At 60.7% G+C, this 20,343-nt stretch overlaps 1 protein-coding gene across 1 annotated transcript; it reads right to left on the bottom strand.

Annotated features, from left to right (window-relative positions):
• Positions 1-9,964: 9,964 nt before the first annotated feature.
• TFAP4 (transcription factor AP-4) lies at positions 9,965-19,950 on the bottom strand. The gene is given in 8 exon segments (XM_037507696.2): positions 9,965-10,979; positions 11,558-11,697; positions 11,700-11,712; positions 11,889-12,029; positions 12,640-12,810; positions 13,183-13,281; positions 13,373-13,538; positions 19,777-19,950. Coding segments are annotated over 8 exon segments (1,014 nt in total). The 5' UTR covers positions 19,866-19,950; the 3' UTR covers positions 9,965-10,784.
• Between the last annotated feature and the right edge of the window lie 393 nt (positions 19,951-20,343).

Genomic DNA, 20,343 nt, shown 5'->3' with positions numbered 1-20,343 from the left:
TCTTGTGAGTAGAGATGTATCATCATAGCTTTAATTTGCACTTTGCTAAGGTTCTGAAGACATGAAGCATGTTTTCATGCACATTTTTCTTCGGCTTGCAGGGTATGTCTTTGGAGACCCACCCATGCAAATCCTCTCACCCACCTATTCAAATTCAGTTGAGTTTTGAGTGCTCTTTACATATGATGGATGTGACCCCTTTATCAGACATCTGATCAGTGTTTTCTCCCCACCTGTGGTTTATCTTTTCATTCATTGAAGTGTCTTTCAAATAACAATAATTATTCATCTTTGTCAAGTCCAACTTTTCAGTCTGTGGTTTGGTGTTATATCTAAGAATTCTGCCTAAACCATGATCACAAAGTTTTTTCCTGTTTCCTTCTAGAAATGCAGTAATATGAACTTTCACATTTATATTTTTGGGGGATATTTTTTAATATATTGCAAGACAGGGGCCAAAGTTTAGATTGTTACATCTGGAGATCCAGTTGTTCCAGCACGGTCCGCTCAAGGGCTGCCCTTTCTCCACTGACCTGCTGGTGCGCTTTTTTTTTTTTTTTTTAAATCAATTGACCTCCACATGTGAAACTATTTCTAGATAGTCTACCCCACTGCTCTGCTTTTTTTTTTTTAAGATTTATTTATTTTATCCAAGAATCAGGGTATAGGCCAGAGGTGCGGAAGGGTGAGAGGATTCACCAGAGACAGAGTGGGGAACAGAACAGGCAGATTGACCAAAGTACACTGCTGAGGGGAGCAGCGGGCAAGACAGGAAAGGTCTGCCACCATTGTGGGTATCTCCAAAGCTGGCAGTGAATCGAACGCATGCTGCAGAGGCTGCGGACAGCTTCACAGCACTGCGCTCAACCCACTGCACTACCGAGGAGGCCTAGTGTGCCTCCCTCTTTGCCAATGCCACGCCAAAAGACCTCCTAGAAGTTGGGAGAGCCTGTAGTGTGAGTTCTCCAACTTGACCTTTTTCAAACTGTTGATCTTTCTAGCCCCCTTGCATTTCCATACAAATTTTATCAGACTCAATTTTTTTTAAGTGTTCTTGGGTTTTGGTTTTTTTTTTAAATATTTGGGCCTCCCTGGTGGCGCAAGGAGTTGGGCACCGCACTATGGAGCAATCTGCAGCCTCTGCAGCACGAGTTCAATCCCCAGCCCACTGGGGAGCAACCCAGATGGCGCAGCAGACCTCTCCTGGCTCTCTCGCTGCTCCCCTCAGCAGTGTACTCCGGTCAGTCTGCCTGTTCTGTTCCCCACTGTCTGTTCCCCTCTGGTGAATCCTCTCACCCCCGCATCTCTGACCTGTACCCCAGCTCTTATATGCATAAATAAATAAATCTTTAAAAAAAAAGATTTATTGATTTATTTTACACAAGAACTGGGGTACAGGCCAGATGTGTGGGAGGGTGAGAGGATTCACCAGAGACAGAGTGGGCAACAGAACAGGCAGACTGATGAAATACACAGCTGAGGGGAGCAGCTGGTGTGACAGGAGAGGTCTGCCGTCCCATGTTGGACCCTCGCCGGAGGGCTGGGATCTAACTGGTGCTGCAGTTGCTGCAGACAGCTTCACAGTGAGCGGCTCAACCACCTGCGCCACCAGGGGAAGCCCAAGTGTTCTTGGGTTTTAATTGGGGAGACAATGAATCTAATTTCAGTTTGACAGGAACTGACAAGTGGGCCTCCTTGGTGGCCCAGGAGGTTAAGTCTCAGCACAATGAAGCTATCTATGGCCCCTGCAGCACAAGTTCGACCCCCAGCCAGGGAGGGACCCACATGGCGCAGCAGACCTCTCCTATCTCCCTGCTGCCCCCTCAGCAGTGTATTTCAGTCAATCTGCCTGTTCTGCTCCCCACTCTGTCTCTCGTGAACCCTCTCACCACCACACCTCTGGTCTACGTCCCAGTTCTTGTATGCATAAATAAATAAAATAAATCTTTAAAAAAAAAAACTGACAAGTTACAAGTTGCAATGATTAATTTTCAAGACCTGATCTCAGACTCTTAGTGAGTGTTCATTTTATGTGTCAGATGGGCCATCTCTAGTGTCCAGCTGTTTGGTCAAACCTCAGCTGTTGCTGTGCAGGTTATTTCAGAGGTGTGATAAACATGTAAGTCAGTGGACTTGAGTTAAGTAGATCCCCCTCATAGTGGGTGGGTCTTGTCCAATCAGTAGAAGGCCTTCAGAGTGAGATCCCCGAGGAGGAAGGATTCTGCTCAGACTTTCACCTGGAAATGGCCCATGTGAAGATCAGAGACAGCACAGGCAGCTGCCCAGGTGGGCAGGGCAAGGCCCAGGGCTGACTGAGGGCTACTGCCCTGGACTGGAGACACGCTGCCTGGACTCAGACATGGCACACCCACCCGCATCCTCAGCACAGTGCTCACGACAGACAAGGGCAGGAGGCACCCAGTGCCCATCTGCAGATGAACAGGTGAGCTGCACGTGCTCTACTCACCCGACAGGACGGCCCTCAGTCAGGAGAGTGAGCCCCAGCACAGTGCCGGAGAAGCTTGGGAACGGTGCTGGGAGCGGCAGTCGGGGCCAGCCAATGACATGCTGGTTTGCCAGCCAGGGCGGCCACCACAGGACACCAGGGGCCTCGCCTCAATCCGCAGGTAGGTGGACACTTCCTCACCACATCTTCACGTGGCCCCCCCTGCCTCTCTCTCTCTCTCTCTCTCTCTCTCTGTCACTGTTCTTTCTGTCCCACCTGTCTCTCTTACCTGCACACCAATCCTGCTGGCTGAGGGCCCTCCCCAAGGACCTCGTTCTGCCTTAGCAGACTCCACAAGGACCCTGTCTCTGCCACAAGCCAGGGATGTGACCCCCAGCCCCCCGGGGAACAGAGAGCCCTCTCCTCTGATCTCAAACTGTGGATCTGCTAGACTTAAGCGGCGTGTTCGGCCACCATTCTTTGTTACCTGCGGTTCTGTGTTCCTACACAAGGCCAGAACTGCCCAGTCAGTCAGTCAGAGCCAAACCTTACAAGGCGCCTTTCAAATCAACCAAGAGCAGAAATCTCAATTCCCCTGGGAAGGGCGCATCACAAGGAGTGACTGGGAACGCCCGGGGGCCAAGGACGGATGTATGACAAGGGACCCCAGAAGCTGACTGATGAAATAAATGCCTTGTTGATAAGATTAGAACCATGGCCGGGGGTCTGGGGTCTGGTTTCAATTCCAATGCTTGGTTGTCAAGCAGATAAGAACTATCTGGTCTGGGCCTCCCTGGTGGCACAAGGGGTTAAGACACAACCAATGAGGCAATACGCAGCCTCTGCAGCATGAGTTCGATCCCCAGCTGGCCAGGGAGCAACCCACATGGCACAGCAGACCTCTCCTGTCTCGCCCGCTGCTCCCCTCGGCAGTGTACTTCAGTCAATCTGCCTGTTCTGTTCCCCACTCTGTCTCTGGTGAGTCCTCTCACCCTCCCACACCTCTGGCCTGTACCCCAGTTCTTGTATGCATAAATAAATAAATCTTCAGAAAAAAAAAAAATTACCTGGTCAGCAGATGCATGGCCCCCTGAAGCCCTAGGCAACAAACATTCTTTGGTGTCCCCCATCTTCTTCTCCTCGTCCTCCTACCCCACGTAACTGATGCTGTATTATTATCAATAAAAAGGCCAGGATCTTGCTTGTTCAGCAGCACCCCTCACTGCAGTCTGCTCACGACTCCCATTTGTCAGTGTGGTGTTGCCAACGCGACATCAAACAAGCAGCCCCCACTGCCTGTCCAGTGCCTGCCCAGCCACTGACACTGCCTTCTCCCTACAAGGGGACAGGAGGTCGTCCCCACTCCTCAGCCACTGAACTTCCAAAGCGCTCTTTATGTCCCTCTGGGTAAGAGGCCATGTGAGACAAGGGTCGGCAAGCCCACCTCTGCTGGGTGAGCAACACTCGCAAATTCTCCACTTACCCTCCTGTTCTTCCCTTCACTTAACCCTGATGCTGTCCAGCCACCAAGGCTGGCCTCGCCCCAGGGGAAACCTTTGACTCAGGCCCCCTAATTCAGGAAACTTTGCAGCTGTCACTCTTAGCTCCTTTTTCAACAGTGGGGGTGTAGTGGGGGAGAAAGGGTTTCTACAGCTGCAGGATTAGAGCCGCTCCTGCCCTGCAGCCCCCAGTCCTACCCCCTTCTCTCGCTCAGCACGCGTTCTTGTCAATCAACAGAGGAAACCTGCAACTCAGCGGGGCAAGAGAAGAGGGCGAGGCAGGCAGAGGGAACAGCAACCCCACCAGCGGCCCAGGACTTGGAGGACCGGGGCGGGCAAGCAGAACTTGAGAGCTTACATTGAGGGGGCACTGAGAGGCAGCTGGAGACAGAAGAGACAGTAGGACCAGCCCAGTGGGGACAGGCAGAGCCATGGCCAACAAAACCTGATGCTCAGGACAGGCCGGCCCTCGGCTCCAGAGGCGGCTCCAGAGGCAGCCAGAGGATTTGCGTGTGCTTTGCATCCTGGGGCAAGGCCAGTTAACCAGCTGCTAAGGAGGCCAAGGTCACAGGAAGTCCCCCACTTTGCTAGATGGCCCTTTAAACATCTCACAGAGCTGCTCTGCTGCCAAGATGCCCAAGCCAGGGCACATGGGCACTTATTTCTTATGACCTGCCCAGAAAAGCATCAAGATGGCTCTCAAGCCCCCTCAAAACAGAGCAAGAAAGCAAGGGCCTGGGGCTGCTGTAGCAAAGCAGCGCAGGCTGGGGAACTCAGGGGGACATGAAAGTCGGTGACACCATATGTATACGTGCTGCACTTGATGCCCTGATCGCTTGCCCAACTCAGTGTCCTTAAAATAAGAACAAACCCACTGCTCAGAAGTGAGATTATTTCTGCTACTGAGACACGACAAGAATGTCCCCTGAGGCTCTTCATAAAGAAGACACAGTGTAATGTGACCACCCTGGATAACACCCCAGAGACATTTCCCATGAGGTTTATCCCTGATGAGACTCTTAAAATGAGTGGCGTCAAAACATCAAGAATGCCCAGCAGCCCCGGAAAGAACAACCAGCAAAGGTCAAAGGCATGGGCCACTCAGCTGCCACTTCACCATCGCACACGTTGGAGACACAATCTGGGAAGGGACAGAGGCCACCAACACGTGTCATAATGGCTCTCAGTGGGAAGCAATCTAAAAGCTATCAACCGTTGGATGGATCAGCAAACCTCTATTCCTTCAAATAATGGAATCTCCATGATGATAAAAATGAACACACTGGGCCTCCCTGGTGGCCCAGGGGTTAAAGTCTCAGAGCTATCAAGCTATCTCCAGCCACTGCAGCCTGAGTTTGATCCCTGGCCAAGGAGCTGACCCACAGGGCACAGCAGACCTCTCCTGTCTCCCCGCTGCTCCCCTCAGCAGTGGATTTCAGTGGATCTGCCTGTTCTGCTCCCCATGCTGTCTCTGGTGAGTCCTCTCACCACTGCACCTCTGACCTACACCCGTTACTGTATGCATACATAAAATTAAATCTTAGGGGCCTCCGTGGTGGCGCAGCAGGTTGAGTGCCGCCCTGTGAAGTGTCGGCAGCCTCTGCAGCGCGGGTTCAATTCCCGGACAGCCAGGGAGGAACCCACAGGGCACAGTAGACCTCTCCTGTCTCGCCCACTGCTCCCCTCAGCACTGTATTTTGTCAGTCTGCCTGTTCTGTTCCCCACTCTGTGTTTGGTGAATTCTCTCACACCCTCCTGCACCTCTGGCCTATAGCCTGGTTCTTGTATAAATAAATAAATCTTTTTTAAAAATAAATATTAAAAAAAAAATAAACCCAATGTGGACACACAGAAACATGCATTAATCTCAGAGAAGTTACGTTGAGCCCAAGAAGCCAGACAAAAAGAACTGGATGAGGTCTGAAGTAGAAATAATCGCAGCAATAGAAATGAAAACCACTGATGACGCCACTGCACACCTGCCAGGAGGGCACAGAAAAAGGGACCGTGAAAGTCCGACACGACCAAGTGCTGACAAGGACGCAGAGCAACTCTTTTCTCCTATTGCTGGTGAAAGGCGCTGACCTCCCTGTGCTTCTCCACAAGCATTTAAATGGCTGCACAGGCCCGTTACACTCACGACAATTCAGAGCTAAACACTGCGGGCAGGCGCCCTGCTCCCAGGGGCCTCCCACAGAACATCCGTGAAAACGTCGGAAGGAAATGGCTGTTCCCATCTGTCCAGCTCCTCCCTGCAGCGTGTGCGCAAGCTTGGGGCAAGGGGAAGTCCTCTCCCTCCCCTCCTCTCCGGTCCCTCCCGCCGCGCCAGTGTCCGCACTGCCCGAGGTCATTCTGGCCACCACGCAGGCCCACTGGTGGCCGCTGACCCTGCCCCCGGTGCCCCCGCGGAGCCACGGCCACCGGCCCTGGACCATCATCCCTCGGTCCTGGCCCCTGACCCTGGACCCCGGCGACCGCGCGCAGCCGTGGCCACTGGCCGTGAACCCCGGTGACCCCGCGGGGTGCCGCCAGGCCAGCTGCACGCGGCTTCCGGGCTCCTCGCCCTCGACGACGACCAGGGCACCGGGTTGACATCAGAGGTCAAGGCCGGGTCACCGTCCCTCCTCCCCGCGGCCTCCAGGCCACCCTAGTCGCGACTTCCGCCAAGGCGCGGGCCCACCCCCGCCGCACCCGCACGCCGCCCCAGCGGGCGGCGACGGGCGGCAGCCGGCGGCAACCTGTCGGCGAGCGCCGCCGCGCGGGGGGCGCGCGGGAGCCGCACGGTGGCCGCGTCGGTGTGCGGGGCGTGCGTGAGGGGCGCGGGGGCGGGGCCAGAAGAGTGTGCTGGCGGAAGCGCGCGCCAGACGGCCTGAGGCGCCAAGGAGCATGCGCACCCACGGGGCGAGGCGGGGCAAGTCCGGGAAGGGGCGGGGCCGCGACCGCGCCCCTGACTTCCGCCGCCGGCTGCTGAGACCGCCCACCGCGGCGGGGCGCCGCCGCAAGTCGGGAGGGACCGTCTCCTGGCCCCGCCCCAAGCACGGCCTCTGGCCTATAGGAACTGAGCTGCCCCGGGGGATCGCGAGGGGGCGGAGCCCCCGTGGTCTCTGGGCCCGCAGCGCCCTCTATGGACACTCTCGGGAGCTGCACGGGGCCTGGGCGCTCCTGGCTCTTGGACTGGAGGGGTCGCCCCGCTGACCTTGGGAAGGCCTGTCCCTGCCAGGGCCTGGCCCAGACCTCCCTCTCAGAGGCGCATATATTTGCTGAAAAGGAGAAAACTAGTTACAATGCTAAGCGAGACAAGGCTGGCTCAAAGAGCTAAAGATCTTATTCCATGTCTGTGACATTTTGGAAAAGGCAGGAGTGTAGGGTCAGGGGCTGGATGTGGACCGACCTCCAAGGGGCTCGGGCTGACTGATGAGGGGACTGAACGCTGCAAACAGCATCTGAAGCCGGAATCTCACCGATAGCAATTATGCTTTCATCTTTTAAAACACGGAAACACTGGGCCTCCCTGGTGCCGCAGGCGGTTGAGCGCCACACTGTGAAGCTGTCCGCAGCCTCTGCAGCGTGGGTTCGATCCCGGCTGGCCAGGGAGGAACCCGCAGGCGCCGCAGACCTCTCCTGTCTCGCCTGCTGCTCCCCTCAACAGTGTACTTCGGTCCTTCTGCCTGCTCTGCTCCCTGCTTTGTCTCTGGTGAATTCTCTCACCCTCCCGTGCTTCTGGCCTATACCCCGGTTCTTGTATAAAAATAAATAAGTCTTTAAAAAAAGTAAAATAAAATACGGAAACAGGGCTTCCCTGGTGGCGCAAGGGGTTAGGACGCAACCTATGAAGCTATCTGCAGCCACTGCAGCACAAGTTGGATCCCCGGCCAGGGAGATGCCCACAGGGCACAGCAGACCTCTCCTGTCTCCCCGCTGCTCCCCTCAGCAGTGTATTTCAGTCATTCTGCCTGTTCTGTTCCCCACTCTGTCTCTGGTGGATCCTCTCACCCCCCCACACCTCTGGCCTGTACCCCAGGTCTTGTATGCACAGATTAATAAATCTTTAAATAAATAAATAAAATACAGAAACAGAAAGCAGATTGTGATTGCCAAGGAGTGAGGAGGGCAAGGAGCGGGGAGAACAGAGGCTGAGTGATGGGTAAGGGGCGTGGGGGAGGGCACGGAAAGGCTGTGGAACTCGACAGAGATGACTGCTGCACACCGTGAATGTACTAAATGCCACTGAATTGTTCCTTTTAAAATGGTTGATTGGGGGCCTCCCCGGTGGCGCAGCGGTTGAGATCTGGGTTGCGAAGCTGCCCGCGGCCTCTGCAGTGCTGGTTCGATCCCCGGCTGCTCCCCGGCCACAGGAGGAGGGTCCCACATGGCACGCAGACCTCTCCTGCCGCCCGCTGCTGCCCTCGGCAGTGTGCTTCGGTCCGTCTGCCTGTTCTGCTCCCCGCTCTGGCTCTGGTGAATTCTCTCGCCCTCCCGCGCTTCTGACTGTACCCAGTGCTTGTATAAACAAACAAACAAATAAATGAATAAAATACATGCCTCTTAAAAAAAAAAATTAAAAAAATAAAATAAAATAATAAAATGGTTGATTGGACATCCCTGGTGGTGCAAGGAGTTAAGATGCAGCACTGTGAAGGAATTTGCAGCCACTGCAGCACCTCCCCAGCCACAGAGGTGACCTATAAGGCCCAGCAGACCTCTCCTGACTCGCTCGCTGCTCCCCTCAGCGGTGTATTTCAGCCAGTCTGCCTGTTCTGTTCCCCACTGTCTTTGGAGAATCCTCTCACCCCCCATACCTCTGGCCTGTACCCCAGTTCTCTTTTAAGATTTATTTATTTATGCATACAAGAGCTGGGGTACAGGCCAGAGACTGGGAATGAGAGGATTCACCAGAAACAGTGGGGAACAGAACAGATTGACCCAAGTACACTGTTGAGGGGAGCAGCAGGCAAGTCAGGAGAGGTCTGCTGCGCCATGTGGGTTGTGCCCTGGCCGGCCGGGGATCAAACTCGCGCTACAGAGGCAGCAGATTGCTTCATAGTGTGTGCTTACAAGAATTAGGGTATATGCCAGAGGTGTGGGAGGTGAGAGGATTCACCAGAGACAGAGTGGGGAGCAGAACAGGCAGATTGACTGAAACACACTGCTGAGGGGAGCAGCGGGCAAATCAGGAGAGGTCTGCTGCACCATGTGGGCATCTCCCCGGCCAGGGATCGAACTCATGCTGCAGTGGCTGTGGATAGCTTCATAGGTTGCATCTTAACCCCTTGCACCACCAAGGAGGCCCCTGTACCCCAGTTCTTGTATGCATAAACAAATTTTAAAATAAAGTGGTTGATTATGTGGATATAGCTTTCACCTTTAGAATGTCCAAGTTCATGTCCAGAGACAGCCCTTGTAAGGATGTGAATCAGCTATTCAGTTCCGACCTGTGTGTGAGCACAAGGAAAAGCAGGCCTGGAGGACCTGCAGGGCAGCCTGGGTCGTGGGGGTTGCAGGACTCGAAGGACGTCCCCATCCCAGATGTGGGGCACTTGTCTGTTATTATTCCCAGCTCTCACCAAAGGGAACAGGCTCTGAGGTCAAGGGGCTTGCCCACAGTAAACTGACCGCCAGCACTACCAGAACTTCAGCCAACATGAGGGAGGGGACTGCGGTCCAGGGAGGTTGCCCAGCCAAGGAAGTGGCAAAGCCCATCCTGTGTCCTTTCCAGGAACAGAACCTGTGACTGGGCCATTCACTCCTGCCACCCACCGCAGTCCCCTGGCCCGAGAACATAGAACCCCCCCACCCCCCACAACCTCCAACACCATTGCCCATCTTTGCAGAACACCAACTAATCCCAGGGAATCTGGAGACCCCGATTCCTCACCGCAATACCACACAGATTGGGAGAGTCACCGCGAACCCACATCCAGTCCCCTTTGGTGGGCACAAATAACACCCCCTCCTCCAGCCCAGGAAGCCCTCCCAGCACCTCAGGACAGCACACGCCCAGGACACATGGAATCTAAAAAACAAAGTACAAACTTTATTTTGTTTCTTTATAAAGGCACAGTGGCCTCTTGGTTTTTTCCCCCACTTTCTTAACAAAATATAATAGCATCTCCTTGAACACAAAGACCTCAAAATCGTAAAAAAAAACCAAAGTAACAAAACCAAAACCAGAAAAAAAAAAACAACCAACAACAAAACAAAAGAGAGACAAAGACAGTTTTTGGGGTCGAAGTTGGGAAACCTGGAGGGCGAGTTGGGGGCCGGGCGGGGGTGGATCCTGGCAGGCCCTGGCGCTGACACCGGGCGGGGAGGGGAGATGGGCAGCAGCAAACCCCAACCGAGAAGCAACGGAGATCCCTGGACCCCCAGAGAGCCCCCACCCAGCCAGACCCTCAACCCATGTAAGTGCTTGCAGGAGAAAGGAAGAAACCCAAAAGAGGGGAGGAGTTAAAACTGCAGGTCACAGGGCTGACTTGGGGTGGCGGAATGACCTCGGGGTTTTGTTTGAACTCTCCCTGTTCTTAAAAACACGTCTCAATGAAAATAATGATTTTTGGCAGAGAGAAGCCAGGCACCTCTGTGTCGGCTCCCCCCAGTCCAGGGTCCAAGGCCCAGCCCCAGGTGTCCGGTGCCCTGCGCACTCTGTGCCACCCCAGCGCCCCGGGCCTCGTCAGGGGCATCCGTCAAAGGTCGATTTACAGTATTGAAAAAGAGGTCATAAAAGAGACCCAAATGTCGACGTCATTTTGTAAAAATTCCTCACTCATTCACCCGCGTTTCTCCCTGGTGCTGCCCCGGCCCCCTCCAGCCCCCAGAAGGGAGAGGAGGGCTGGGGGTGGTCAGGGAAGCCCCCCGCTCCCCGCCAGCTCCTCCCGGCTCTGGTCCATGGCGTCGCTGTCCGAGGCCTCCGAGTCGGAGGCTGTGTCCGAGGCGTGGGCCTCGGGGCAGCTGCGCACCGGCTTCACGATGACGGCTCTTCGCTGCTCCTCCTCCTGCTCCTGCCGGTCCTGGTTGCCCTCGATGTGCTGGATCGCCTGGGGGACAGGCTGCCGTGAGGATGAGGCCCGCGGAGCCACCGTGCCCGCACCGCAAACATACATCCCAGAAAGCCCAGCCTGGCAAAGCACTAGGTGCCTGCCAGTCTGGAGGAAACCCACTCTGGAGGCTTCTGCTGAGCTGAGCAGCCCCCCGGAGGGGCAGTGACACCCTGCTGGGTGGCCACCGGAGGTCACTGTGTCTGTCATCCATTTCTGGATACCAGTCCGTCCACTCCCATATGGAGTGGAGGTCTTTACTATTAATTTTATTACTCTATTTGTTAAATTTGTGTACAACTCAAATTCTGGGGGATTGACGGGGTGTTTTTTCCCCATTTGGCCTTTTCTGGCTTGGTTGTTTCTCTGTGATGTCATGGGGTCCCCGAGAGGGTCTGAGCGCAGCAGCGATCCCAGGTCTGACCCACAGAGCTAACAATCTGCTCTCTTCCTCTTCCTCACCCTCCTGGCCACAACCACCTTCACCCCCATCCCAGGTCCTGGGGGACCGAGGTGAGAGAAAGTTCTAGACCAACCCCAGAAAAGCCAGAGAATCTTCCCACATGCAGCCCAGGTACCTGCACGATGGTGTCCAGATTTTGCCGGGACGTGGAAACAGAGTTGATGACCGAGGCGGGGCCCATAGTGACGACATTGATGTGATGGGAGGGAGGGGGAGGTGGCGCTGGCACGATCACCGTGGGGTGGTGGGTGGGGCGGGAGGGGGCAGGAGCTGCAAGACAGAGGCCCAGTCTCTCTCTGAAGGTTCTGGGAGCTGCCCCTTTCCTCCTCAGAGGGCAGGGCATGGTCTCCAAAACCACCTCGCCCCGCCCAGTGCCCTGTTGGACCCAAGGGAGGCATGCCAGGCCTAAAGGTCCTGCAGGGCCTCCTGCTCACCTGGGTGCTCACCTGGGTCCGCAGGTGCTGCTGTTCTCGCTCCAGTTTTTCCTGGTGCAGCAGCCGCACTTGCTCCTGCTGCTGCTGCAGCTGCACCTGCTGCGCGATCACCTTGAGCTTCTCCGGGTACATGTGGGCCTCCAGCGAGCGCACCTGGGGCACAGACGTGGCTCAGGGCAGGCCGGGCCCCGACCCCACCTCACCCCACCCCACCCCACCCCACACCACCCCATCCTGGGCAGGGCAGCTCTGACCTTCAAACAGCAGGCCTCGCCCCTGCACCCACCCAAGCAGGAGCCTGCCACCCTGGGGTGGCGACCAAAGTCCTCCCCACAGCCCGGCAGACCTGCCGTGACTCATCTGGTCCCGCCGGGGCCTCCCTCCTACAGCACTTCCACCCGCCCTCCGGCCACCACGCCTTTGCCCGAGCTGGGCCCGCTCCCTGGAGCGCCTTCTCCCCTCTCTGCTTAACTGTGGCACTCGCCCTTAACTCTTGGCACACGCCCAAGTCATTTCCCTGGAGAAATGGGAGGGGGCCCGACGGCAGCTCCATTTTCAGAGAGTCCCCTGGACTGAACTCCCCCACCCCTAACAGACAAAAGCCCTGAGGGCAGAGATCTGTCTGGCTGCCCCCCACTGGACCCCTCACTCCGAGGCCTGACACAGAGCAGCACTCCTGCAAACAGGTGCCACAAACGACAGCAGCAGCGATGGAGGAAAGGAAGACAAGGTGGTCACGAGCGCACGCGCGCGCCGCCCTCACCTGCTCCTCCAGCATCATGCGCACCGAGCGCTCCTTGTCCAGCTGCTGCCGCAGCTCGATCATCTCCCGCCGGAGGTCCTCCGCCTTCTCGTCCTCCCAGATGTCCGGGGAGCCAATGCCCTCGTCCTTGTCCTCCGCCCGCCGCCGCTTGGGGGATGAGCCACTCAACTCCTGAAAACCCCCAGGGTGTTGGTGAGTGTGCCCTGACACCCCCGGATATACCACAACCCCGACTGGGAAGCCGGGGCTCCGTCGCTGTGGACCCCAAAGCTGTCAAAGCCAGGCGCCCCGGCGCTATGGACCTGTTCCCCAAGTCCGATGGACAGCCAAACGCCCAGTGGACCTGCTTCCCAGAACAATCACCATGGCCCCTCCAGAGCCCACTCAGATGGCTAAACTGAGGTCTAGGTGGGAAGGCAGGTGCCTGAAGTAGGCAGGCCAGCAGGGAAGATGGGAACGGCAGCCACACGTGAGAGCTGGGCCAGGGTGGACCCAGACCTGCCAGGAGGGCCAGGCACGGAGGGCGGGGGCCTAGCTGGGTACCTGGATGAAGCGCTTGAGCTGTGTGTTCTGCTGCAGGAGCCTGGTCTTCTCCTGCTCCAGGGAGAAAATGTATTCTGCCGTCTGCTGAAGAATGGCTGCCTGAGGGCGGGAAGGATGCGTCAGGGGCCACTTCCTTCTCCCTGCTCGTGGCCACCACCTCCTCCAGGAAGCCCTCCCAGCCCTCACCCACCTTGCTGAGCTTCTCTCCGTCTGTGTGGGGGATGAGGGTCTTGAGGGACTGGAATCCAGCGTTGATGCTCTGCATGCGCCTCCGCTCGTTGCTGTTGGCAATCTCCCGCCGAATCCGCCGCTCCTGGTCTCGCTGCGTCTCAGGGGTCAGTGGAATGTTGGCAAGACTGTCGGGGGAGGACAGGGGCATGCTCAGGCTTGGTGTCCTCGTGCCCTGCGCCCAAAGGGCCCCTGTCTTTACAGTTCATCACCAGAAGGCCCTGAGTGTCACTTGCAGCCCTCTGGGGCAAAAGATGCCAGCTATGTGATACCCCCACCCCGGGTAGCTCGGGAGGGGGCACGCAGCAATCCAGTGCAGCTGGGTGTCAAAACCAGGCCCCCGTCTCTGGCTAGCAGGTCCAGGTGGGGCCCAGATGACAATCAGACACCTGCTCCTGGGACACCTCCTGGGTGGCACAGCCATGTCACAGCCCGGCCCAGCCACCTGCACTAAGACCACAGACCAGACAGGTCCCCTTCACTCCAGGAAGGGGATGCCAAGCCCCCGCGCCAAGCCCGCCCACCCTGAGAGGCCGACCACCCTGTGCCAGCAGGCAGTGGGCCAGGTCACCACAGCACACGTGACTGCATCTTGCAGGAGCAGAGGCTGGTAAGAGAGAAGGCGGTCGGGGAGGGGGCGAGGCTGCAAGCCGAGAGGCACTGGCAGGCGGCAGAGGCAGCCTCAGGGTCTGCAGGCCCAATGCCACTGCTCCCCGGGGTGGGCCTGTGTGTGGCCTGAAGGAAGCATGCCCCCCTTCCCAGCCCTCTCCTGCAACTCCCCCCGCCCTGGCCTGATGGCTTCCAGATGCTGGGCTTCCAGAAGAGGCCACTGGCCCCACCCAAAGCCACAGTCCTGGCTTCTTCCTAAGGGGCCCTCCTGGGGTGACCTGGCTAAGGCCTGGGCTCACACCCCTGCTTCCATCGATGGGGGAGCCAGGGATCTGAGAGGTGCCCAGGGCCCATGCCATCACCAGGAGGAAAGGCATCTGCACAGAAATGGAGGACCACATCTGCAACAGCTGGAGACACGCAGGCCTCTCCTGGCCCCCACCTGCCCCATCTGTCCGCCTCGGCTCCCCAGGAGCCTTCCCCATTCCTGGGCCTCAGCCTCCTCCCCAACAGAGAGGGTGGTGGGCTGGGAGTGGTTCCTCCCCCAGGCGCAGGTACCTCCAGGGATTTAGGATGTCTACACTGGAAAGGAAACCAAGAACCCCACTTTACAGATGGGATTTAGGGACCAGGTGGGAACACAGTCTTCGGGTGAGACAGCGAGCACCGGGCTCTCCCACTTCTGGGCCCCAGGCGCCTCGCTACTGCCAGGCCCGCCCCTGCAGTGGCACCAGGCATGGTGGGCTGGAGGGGACGCAGGTCAGGACCCTTTGCAGGGTGGGGATTACAACCAAGGCCAGGCCCCGGGCCTGGCAGTGCCCTCCAGTCCCTCTGTGGCCTGTGGATTCAAGTCTCTGGAGCGAGAGGCGGGGAGACATGGACGGGATGTCTCCAGCTGACTGAGACAGGTCCGGAGCATCCCCGTGGCCTCAGCAGAGACCCGGGGACACACCCTCCCACCCCCGGTCCCTGGCTGGGCGTCTCACACACAGCCTGCAGATGCCAAAAGACTAGAGCTGACCAGGACGGTGTGGGCTCAGAAGGGACCACGTCCACCCATGAGCCACTGGGCCACTCTGAGTGCCGCTGGGGTCCGGAGCCCCTGGAGGCCGAGCATCGGGGAGCACCACCCTGAGTCCATCACCATGGAGCTGAGGACGGCTTTGCTGGGACTTCCTCACTGGACTGCCCCGTCCTCCCGGGAGGAAGAGGACGGCTGGGGCTGACCATGATCCCGGCCCGCTCAGAGCCGACGCCCGCCAGAGAGGGCGCAGTCGCCTGCGGGAAGAGGAGCGCAGTGGCCACCGCCCTGGGGTCCGCTTGGATTTTCACGCACAGAACTCTTCCTGTCCCCCTCACGGAATGCCAGCCTCGTCCTCGGGCCACCAAGAGGAACCCAGGGTCCTGGGAGGGGGACGTGACGGGCCGCCAGACCGGGGGGCAGCAGGGGCTCCCCTACCCACGTGCCGCGGCACCCCCACTGACCGTCTCACACACAGCCCACGGCACCCCCAGCCTTGGGTCTGGCCCCAGGAGGCAGAGCCCCAGGCCCTCCTGACAAAGGGCCCGGGAGTCAGAAGTTAGGTGCCCTGCCGAGGCCACACCATGACAGACGCCGCCACGCTCCTCCCAGGGCCCACAGCCGAGGGCCCCGCGCCCCGCCAGAGTCCACCTGGGTCTCACTAGGCAGCTCCTCTGGTCATGGAACCCTAAACTCTCCGTTCTTCTGAGTGCCCCCAAATTAGGGAGACAGAGGAGACCACAGAACCCCAAAAGCCCCGGCCCGGAGGCCCCAGAAGGGCCAGGTCCCGGGACCCGGGCAGAACAGGGGCCTGGGCCGGCTGCTCCTGCCCAGCAGACCCCTGCTGGCCCCAGTGGCCCTGCGCCGCCGCCCATCGGCCCAGCGTCCGGGGCGGGAGCCGCTGCTGGGCGCCTCGTGCAGCGGTCAGGGGCGACCTCGCGGCCCCCCGCCCCGAGCCCGCTCCTCGTGGGTCCCGGGCTCCACCCACCCACCTCAACATTCCTGGAAGCGCCCTGACAGCTCCTCACGAGGCTGAGGGCCGACCCCGCGCTGATGGCGGGGTCCTGCCTCCCCAGGGCTGCTGATTGGTGGAATCACAGCTAACCAGGCGCTCTGATTGGGGGCGAGCTGGCCAACCAGGGGCCCCCACAGACAAGGGCTGGCTAATTGGAATTTCCAGGTGACACTATGCTGAGAAAGTGGGGTTTCCTGCAGAGGCCTGGAAGCCTCTGACAGCCCTTTCTCAGCTGCAGCACGTTTACAGGAACTGCGGAGTCCACGGCCGCCGCCACGGCCACTGTCTCTTGCTTCTCTCCCTCCCGAGCCCCCCAGCACAGACGGGGCGCGTGCAGAAGCACCCCTGCCGGCTCCTGGGGCTGCCCAGGGGCTGCCCGCTTCCGGAATAAGGCAGGGACCTGGGCAGCAAGTGGCCAGGGAACAGTGTGGGCACAAGCGTCGGTGCCAAGAGCAGAGCCCCAGAGAGCCCCCTGGGAATTCGCGGCACCCCAGTCAGAGGCTGGGCGCAAGGAGCACACGCTTCAAGTCCAGGCCCTGACCTCTGCCCACCCCGGCATCAAACCGGCCAGAGAGAGCTCATTTCACACCACCTCCAAGTCACCCCCACACCCCTCACTCAACATGCTCACAGTCAGGGAGGGAAGCCCACGTGGGAGGCTGCGTCCCCGACTTCTCTCTGCAGCAGGCACTGGAGCAGCCCGGGCCCTGCTGCCATCCCTGCGCCCACCTCAACCCCGGAACACACCATATTCGGGCTGGTCGGGTCAGAAACACACCCCCACAAGCCTCCAGTGGCTCAGAGGAACCCTGCAGTCACTGTCTAGCTGTGGAACCCGCCACTGTCTAGCTGTGGAACCCCACGCTTAGCCATTTCGTCCTTCCATCTCTCGAGGCCTCAGTGTCCCCATCTGTAAAGAGGGGGGTGCTGGATCACAGAACCACGGTGAAGTTTAAAAGAGACGGCGGAGGAATGGTGAGAAGGACCAAGAACAGCCTGTTTTCCCAGCGGTTACCCAGGAGCACCCAAGGGTGTCCCTGGGGCGCTAAGCCTCTACCACCAGGAGACAGAGCTCTCCGGCCAGGGGTCGGTTCTGGTTGCTGTGGTCTCCACAGTCCCAGCACAGAGCAGGTTCTGGGGCGGGATCAGAGACCCCAGGCCACTCCAAAGCCCCTGGTCGCTCCTTCTCCCCCAGCCCCCTAGAAGCAGATAAACTCAGGGAGACCACCCAGCAGCTGCTTCTGAGAGTCTGAGTGGCACATCCAGGGCTGCCAGGCACGGCCCGTCCACACAGTCAGTCCTCACAGGGCCGCACTGTCCAGAGGCTGAAAGCCACAGGCCACAGGTCACAGCTGTGCGGTACCAGGCCCCTCTGGTGGACCTGGGGGGCGGAGCGGTCAGAGCCCTGCTCGCCGTGCTAATAAGGCCCCCAGCCTGTGAAGCAAGCCCAGTGGCCGGGACCCGCCCACCCCACACCCTCAACCCTCCACACCTCCCCGAGGCCCAGGTCCCACTCAGGACACAGGTTCGGCCATGGGGCAGGCAGGGGACATCTCCATGCCTAACCCAGGAGAGTAGTCCCGCCACCTTCAGTGCTTGGATGCTGGGGCACCATCTCCTCCCGAGGAAGGCTGGGGACAGGGACAGTGTGGTTCAAATCCCAGAGGATGCAGCAAGGCCCAGGCCTGGCGGCCAGAGGCCCCCTGCATGGTGTCTGCCGGGGTCAGGGCAGGGAATGTCCTCTCCGGCACCTGCAGCAGCGGCGCCGGGTGGCCCACGCCCGGCCTCCTCTGAGCACCAGCAGCTCCAGGTGAAGGCAGAGCCCTGGGATCCGGGTCAAGGCCCAGCTGACATGTGCTGTCGCTACTCCCTTCCCAAGCCTGGGTCCTCACGCCCCGCAGCGAGCCACGGAGAGGCTGACTGACAATTCAGACAGAAAAAAGGAGCACTGGGCCTCCCCTGGTGGTGCAGGCGGTTGAGCGCAGCCCTGTGAAGCTGGCGCAGGTTCGATCCTGGACCGCTGGTGAGATTCCCACATGGCGCGCAGACCTCTCCTGTCCCCCCGCTGCTCCCCTCAGCAGTGCACTTCGTCTGTCTGCCTGTTCTGCTCCCCGCTCTGGCTCTGGCGAATCCGCTCACCCTCCTGCGCGTCTGACCAGTACCCCAGCTCTTGTATATATGAATAAATAAATCTTTAAAAAAAGGGAAAAAGAAAGAAAGCAGAAAGGAGCATGGCGAATCCCCAGCACATACAAGAGTTTCAGACTTTTCTGTAAGCACCGCTCCGGGTCCTCCAGGGTCACTTCTGGAAGGGCCCGTACACACGCAGGGCAGCCCTGCGGGCGGGAGGCCATCCCGCTCGAGGTACTGCCCCTGAACTTGTGGGGAGCCGGCCCTGGGGCGGGATGGATAAGCGCGGCACAACCTTCAACCTTTCTCCAGCCCGGTGTCTGCAGCCGGGTGTCCACCCCGGACCACACGCCAGGGGCTCCTCCTCCCCAGTCCCCGCCCCGCCAGCCCCGGGCTGCGGAGCACGTGGCCCCAGCCCTAGGGAGCCATTTCGCTCCCACAGCAGCCCCGCAGAAAAGAGACCGTAGGTCCCACACTTGGCGATCGCGGGGGCGCCCACCCAGCACGGGGGGGGGGGGGGGGGGGTTCGTGCTCAAGGTGGCGCCACCCAGGCCCTTCCCCCCGCGACCGGAGTCCGGGCCGAGCGGCGGCGCAGGTGTGCGCGAACCCCGACCTGCCGGCTCAAGGCTGCTCTGCAGCCGCCCGGGCCCGACGTGGGCAGGGGCCCCCGACGGGCGCTGCGCCCCTCGGACCACCCACCCGCGGGGCCGGGCGGCCGGATGCCCTGGGTTCGGGGCTGGGGCGGCGCGCGAGGGCGCGTCTGCAGAGGAGACCCCGCGCCCGCGGCCTCGTGCGGGGAGGGGCGGCCCCCGCGCCCCCGCCCCCCGAGCCCCGGGGCCTCGCCCGCGCCGCCCGCGGGGCCCGAGCTTTGTGCGGGGAGCGCGTGGCCCGCGCGCCTACAAGTCCCACAATGCCGCCCGGCGGGGCGCGGGGAACTACAGCTCCCGCGAGGCGGCGCGGGGCCCGCCTACTCCAAGAGGGCTGCAGAGTCACGTCCAGGCCGCGCTAGTAAACACGCCGGGCGCGGGCGGCGGGCGGCGGCCGGCGCGCCCGGGTCCGCGGCGCCCCCCGGCCGCGCCGCGCCCCGCGGCCCGCCCACCCCGCACCCCGCGCGCGCCCGGCCCGCCGCGCGCCCCCCGCGCGCGCCGCCCGCCCCCGCCCCCGCCCCGCCGCGGCGCGCTCGCCGTGGGGCCCCGCGCCCGCCCCACGCGCGCCCCGGCCCCCGCCCCGGCCCCGGCCCCGCGGGGGGCGCCCGGCGGGCGCGGGGGGGAGGCCGCCGCGGGCCGGGGGAGGGCGCGCGGGCGGGGGAGCGCGGCGCCCAGCATGGCCGGGGCTGCTGCAGAACCACGTGGGTCTGTTTGCAATTTACAAACGTCGCGGCTCGCCCGCCTGCAGGGGACAAAAGTGGCCGGGGCCGCTCGGCGCCGCTCGGGGCCCCCGCGCGCCGGGGGAGGGGGGCCCCGGGGGCGCGCGGCGGCGCGCGGGGCCGCGGCCGCCCCGGGGGCGAAGAAAGGCGCGGGGCCGGGGCGGGCCACGCTGCGCTCCCGCGCGCCCGCCGGGCGGCCGGGGAGGGGGGGGGAGCGGTACACACCTACAGAGCCCTCCTATCACTTCTTTCTCTGTTTTCCTGAAATGTTGCAAAGAGGGCACCTTCTGCGTGGGCACCATGAAATACTCCATGGCGCCGCCCCTCCTCCGCGCGCCGTCCGCGGTCCGCCGGGGAGATGGAGTCCGCGCAGCCCGGGCGGAGGAGCAGCTCGGCCGGTCCCAGATGCTGGCGGCGGCGAGGGCGGGCGGGGGGGCGGGGGGAGGTCTCTCCGGCCGGCCTCCCCGGCGCGTGTGCGCGTGTGTGCGCGCGAGTGTGTGTTCGCAGCTGATCCGAGTCTGTCTCAAGGCGGGAAACAGCTGGTGGAGCCCAGCGCGCCCGGCCTCCTTCCGCGGAGCAGGGAACTGCATGTAAACAAAGGACTATTTGCAGCGCCCCCCCGCGCGCCGCGCGGCCCGGGCGAGGGGGGCGCGGGCCCCCGGGGCCCCCAGGCGGCCCGGCCCGCGGCCCTGCCCCCGGCGCGGGGCGCGGGGCGCGGGGCCGGCGGGGCGCGGCGCGCGTGGGGCCGCGGGGCGCGCTACATGCGCCGCTCGGGTGATGAGGCCCATCAGC

Source organism: Talpa occidentalis, unplaced genomic scaffold, assembly GCF_014898055.3.
Source record: "Talpa occidentalis isolate TD23 unplaced genomic scaffold, MPIMG_talOcc4v2.1 talOcc4.12, whole genome shotgun sequence".
In the NCBI taxonomy this organism is placed as follows: Eukaryota; Metazoa; Chordata; class Mammalia; order Eulipotyphla; family Talpidae; genus Talpa; species Talpa occidentalis.
This window is presented reverse-complemented; position numbering and strand designations above follow the sequence as displayed.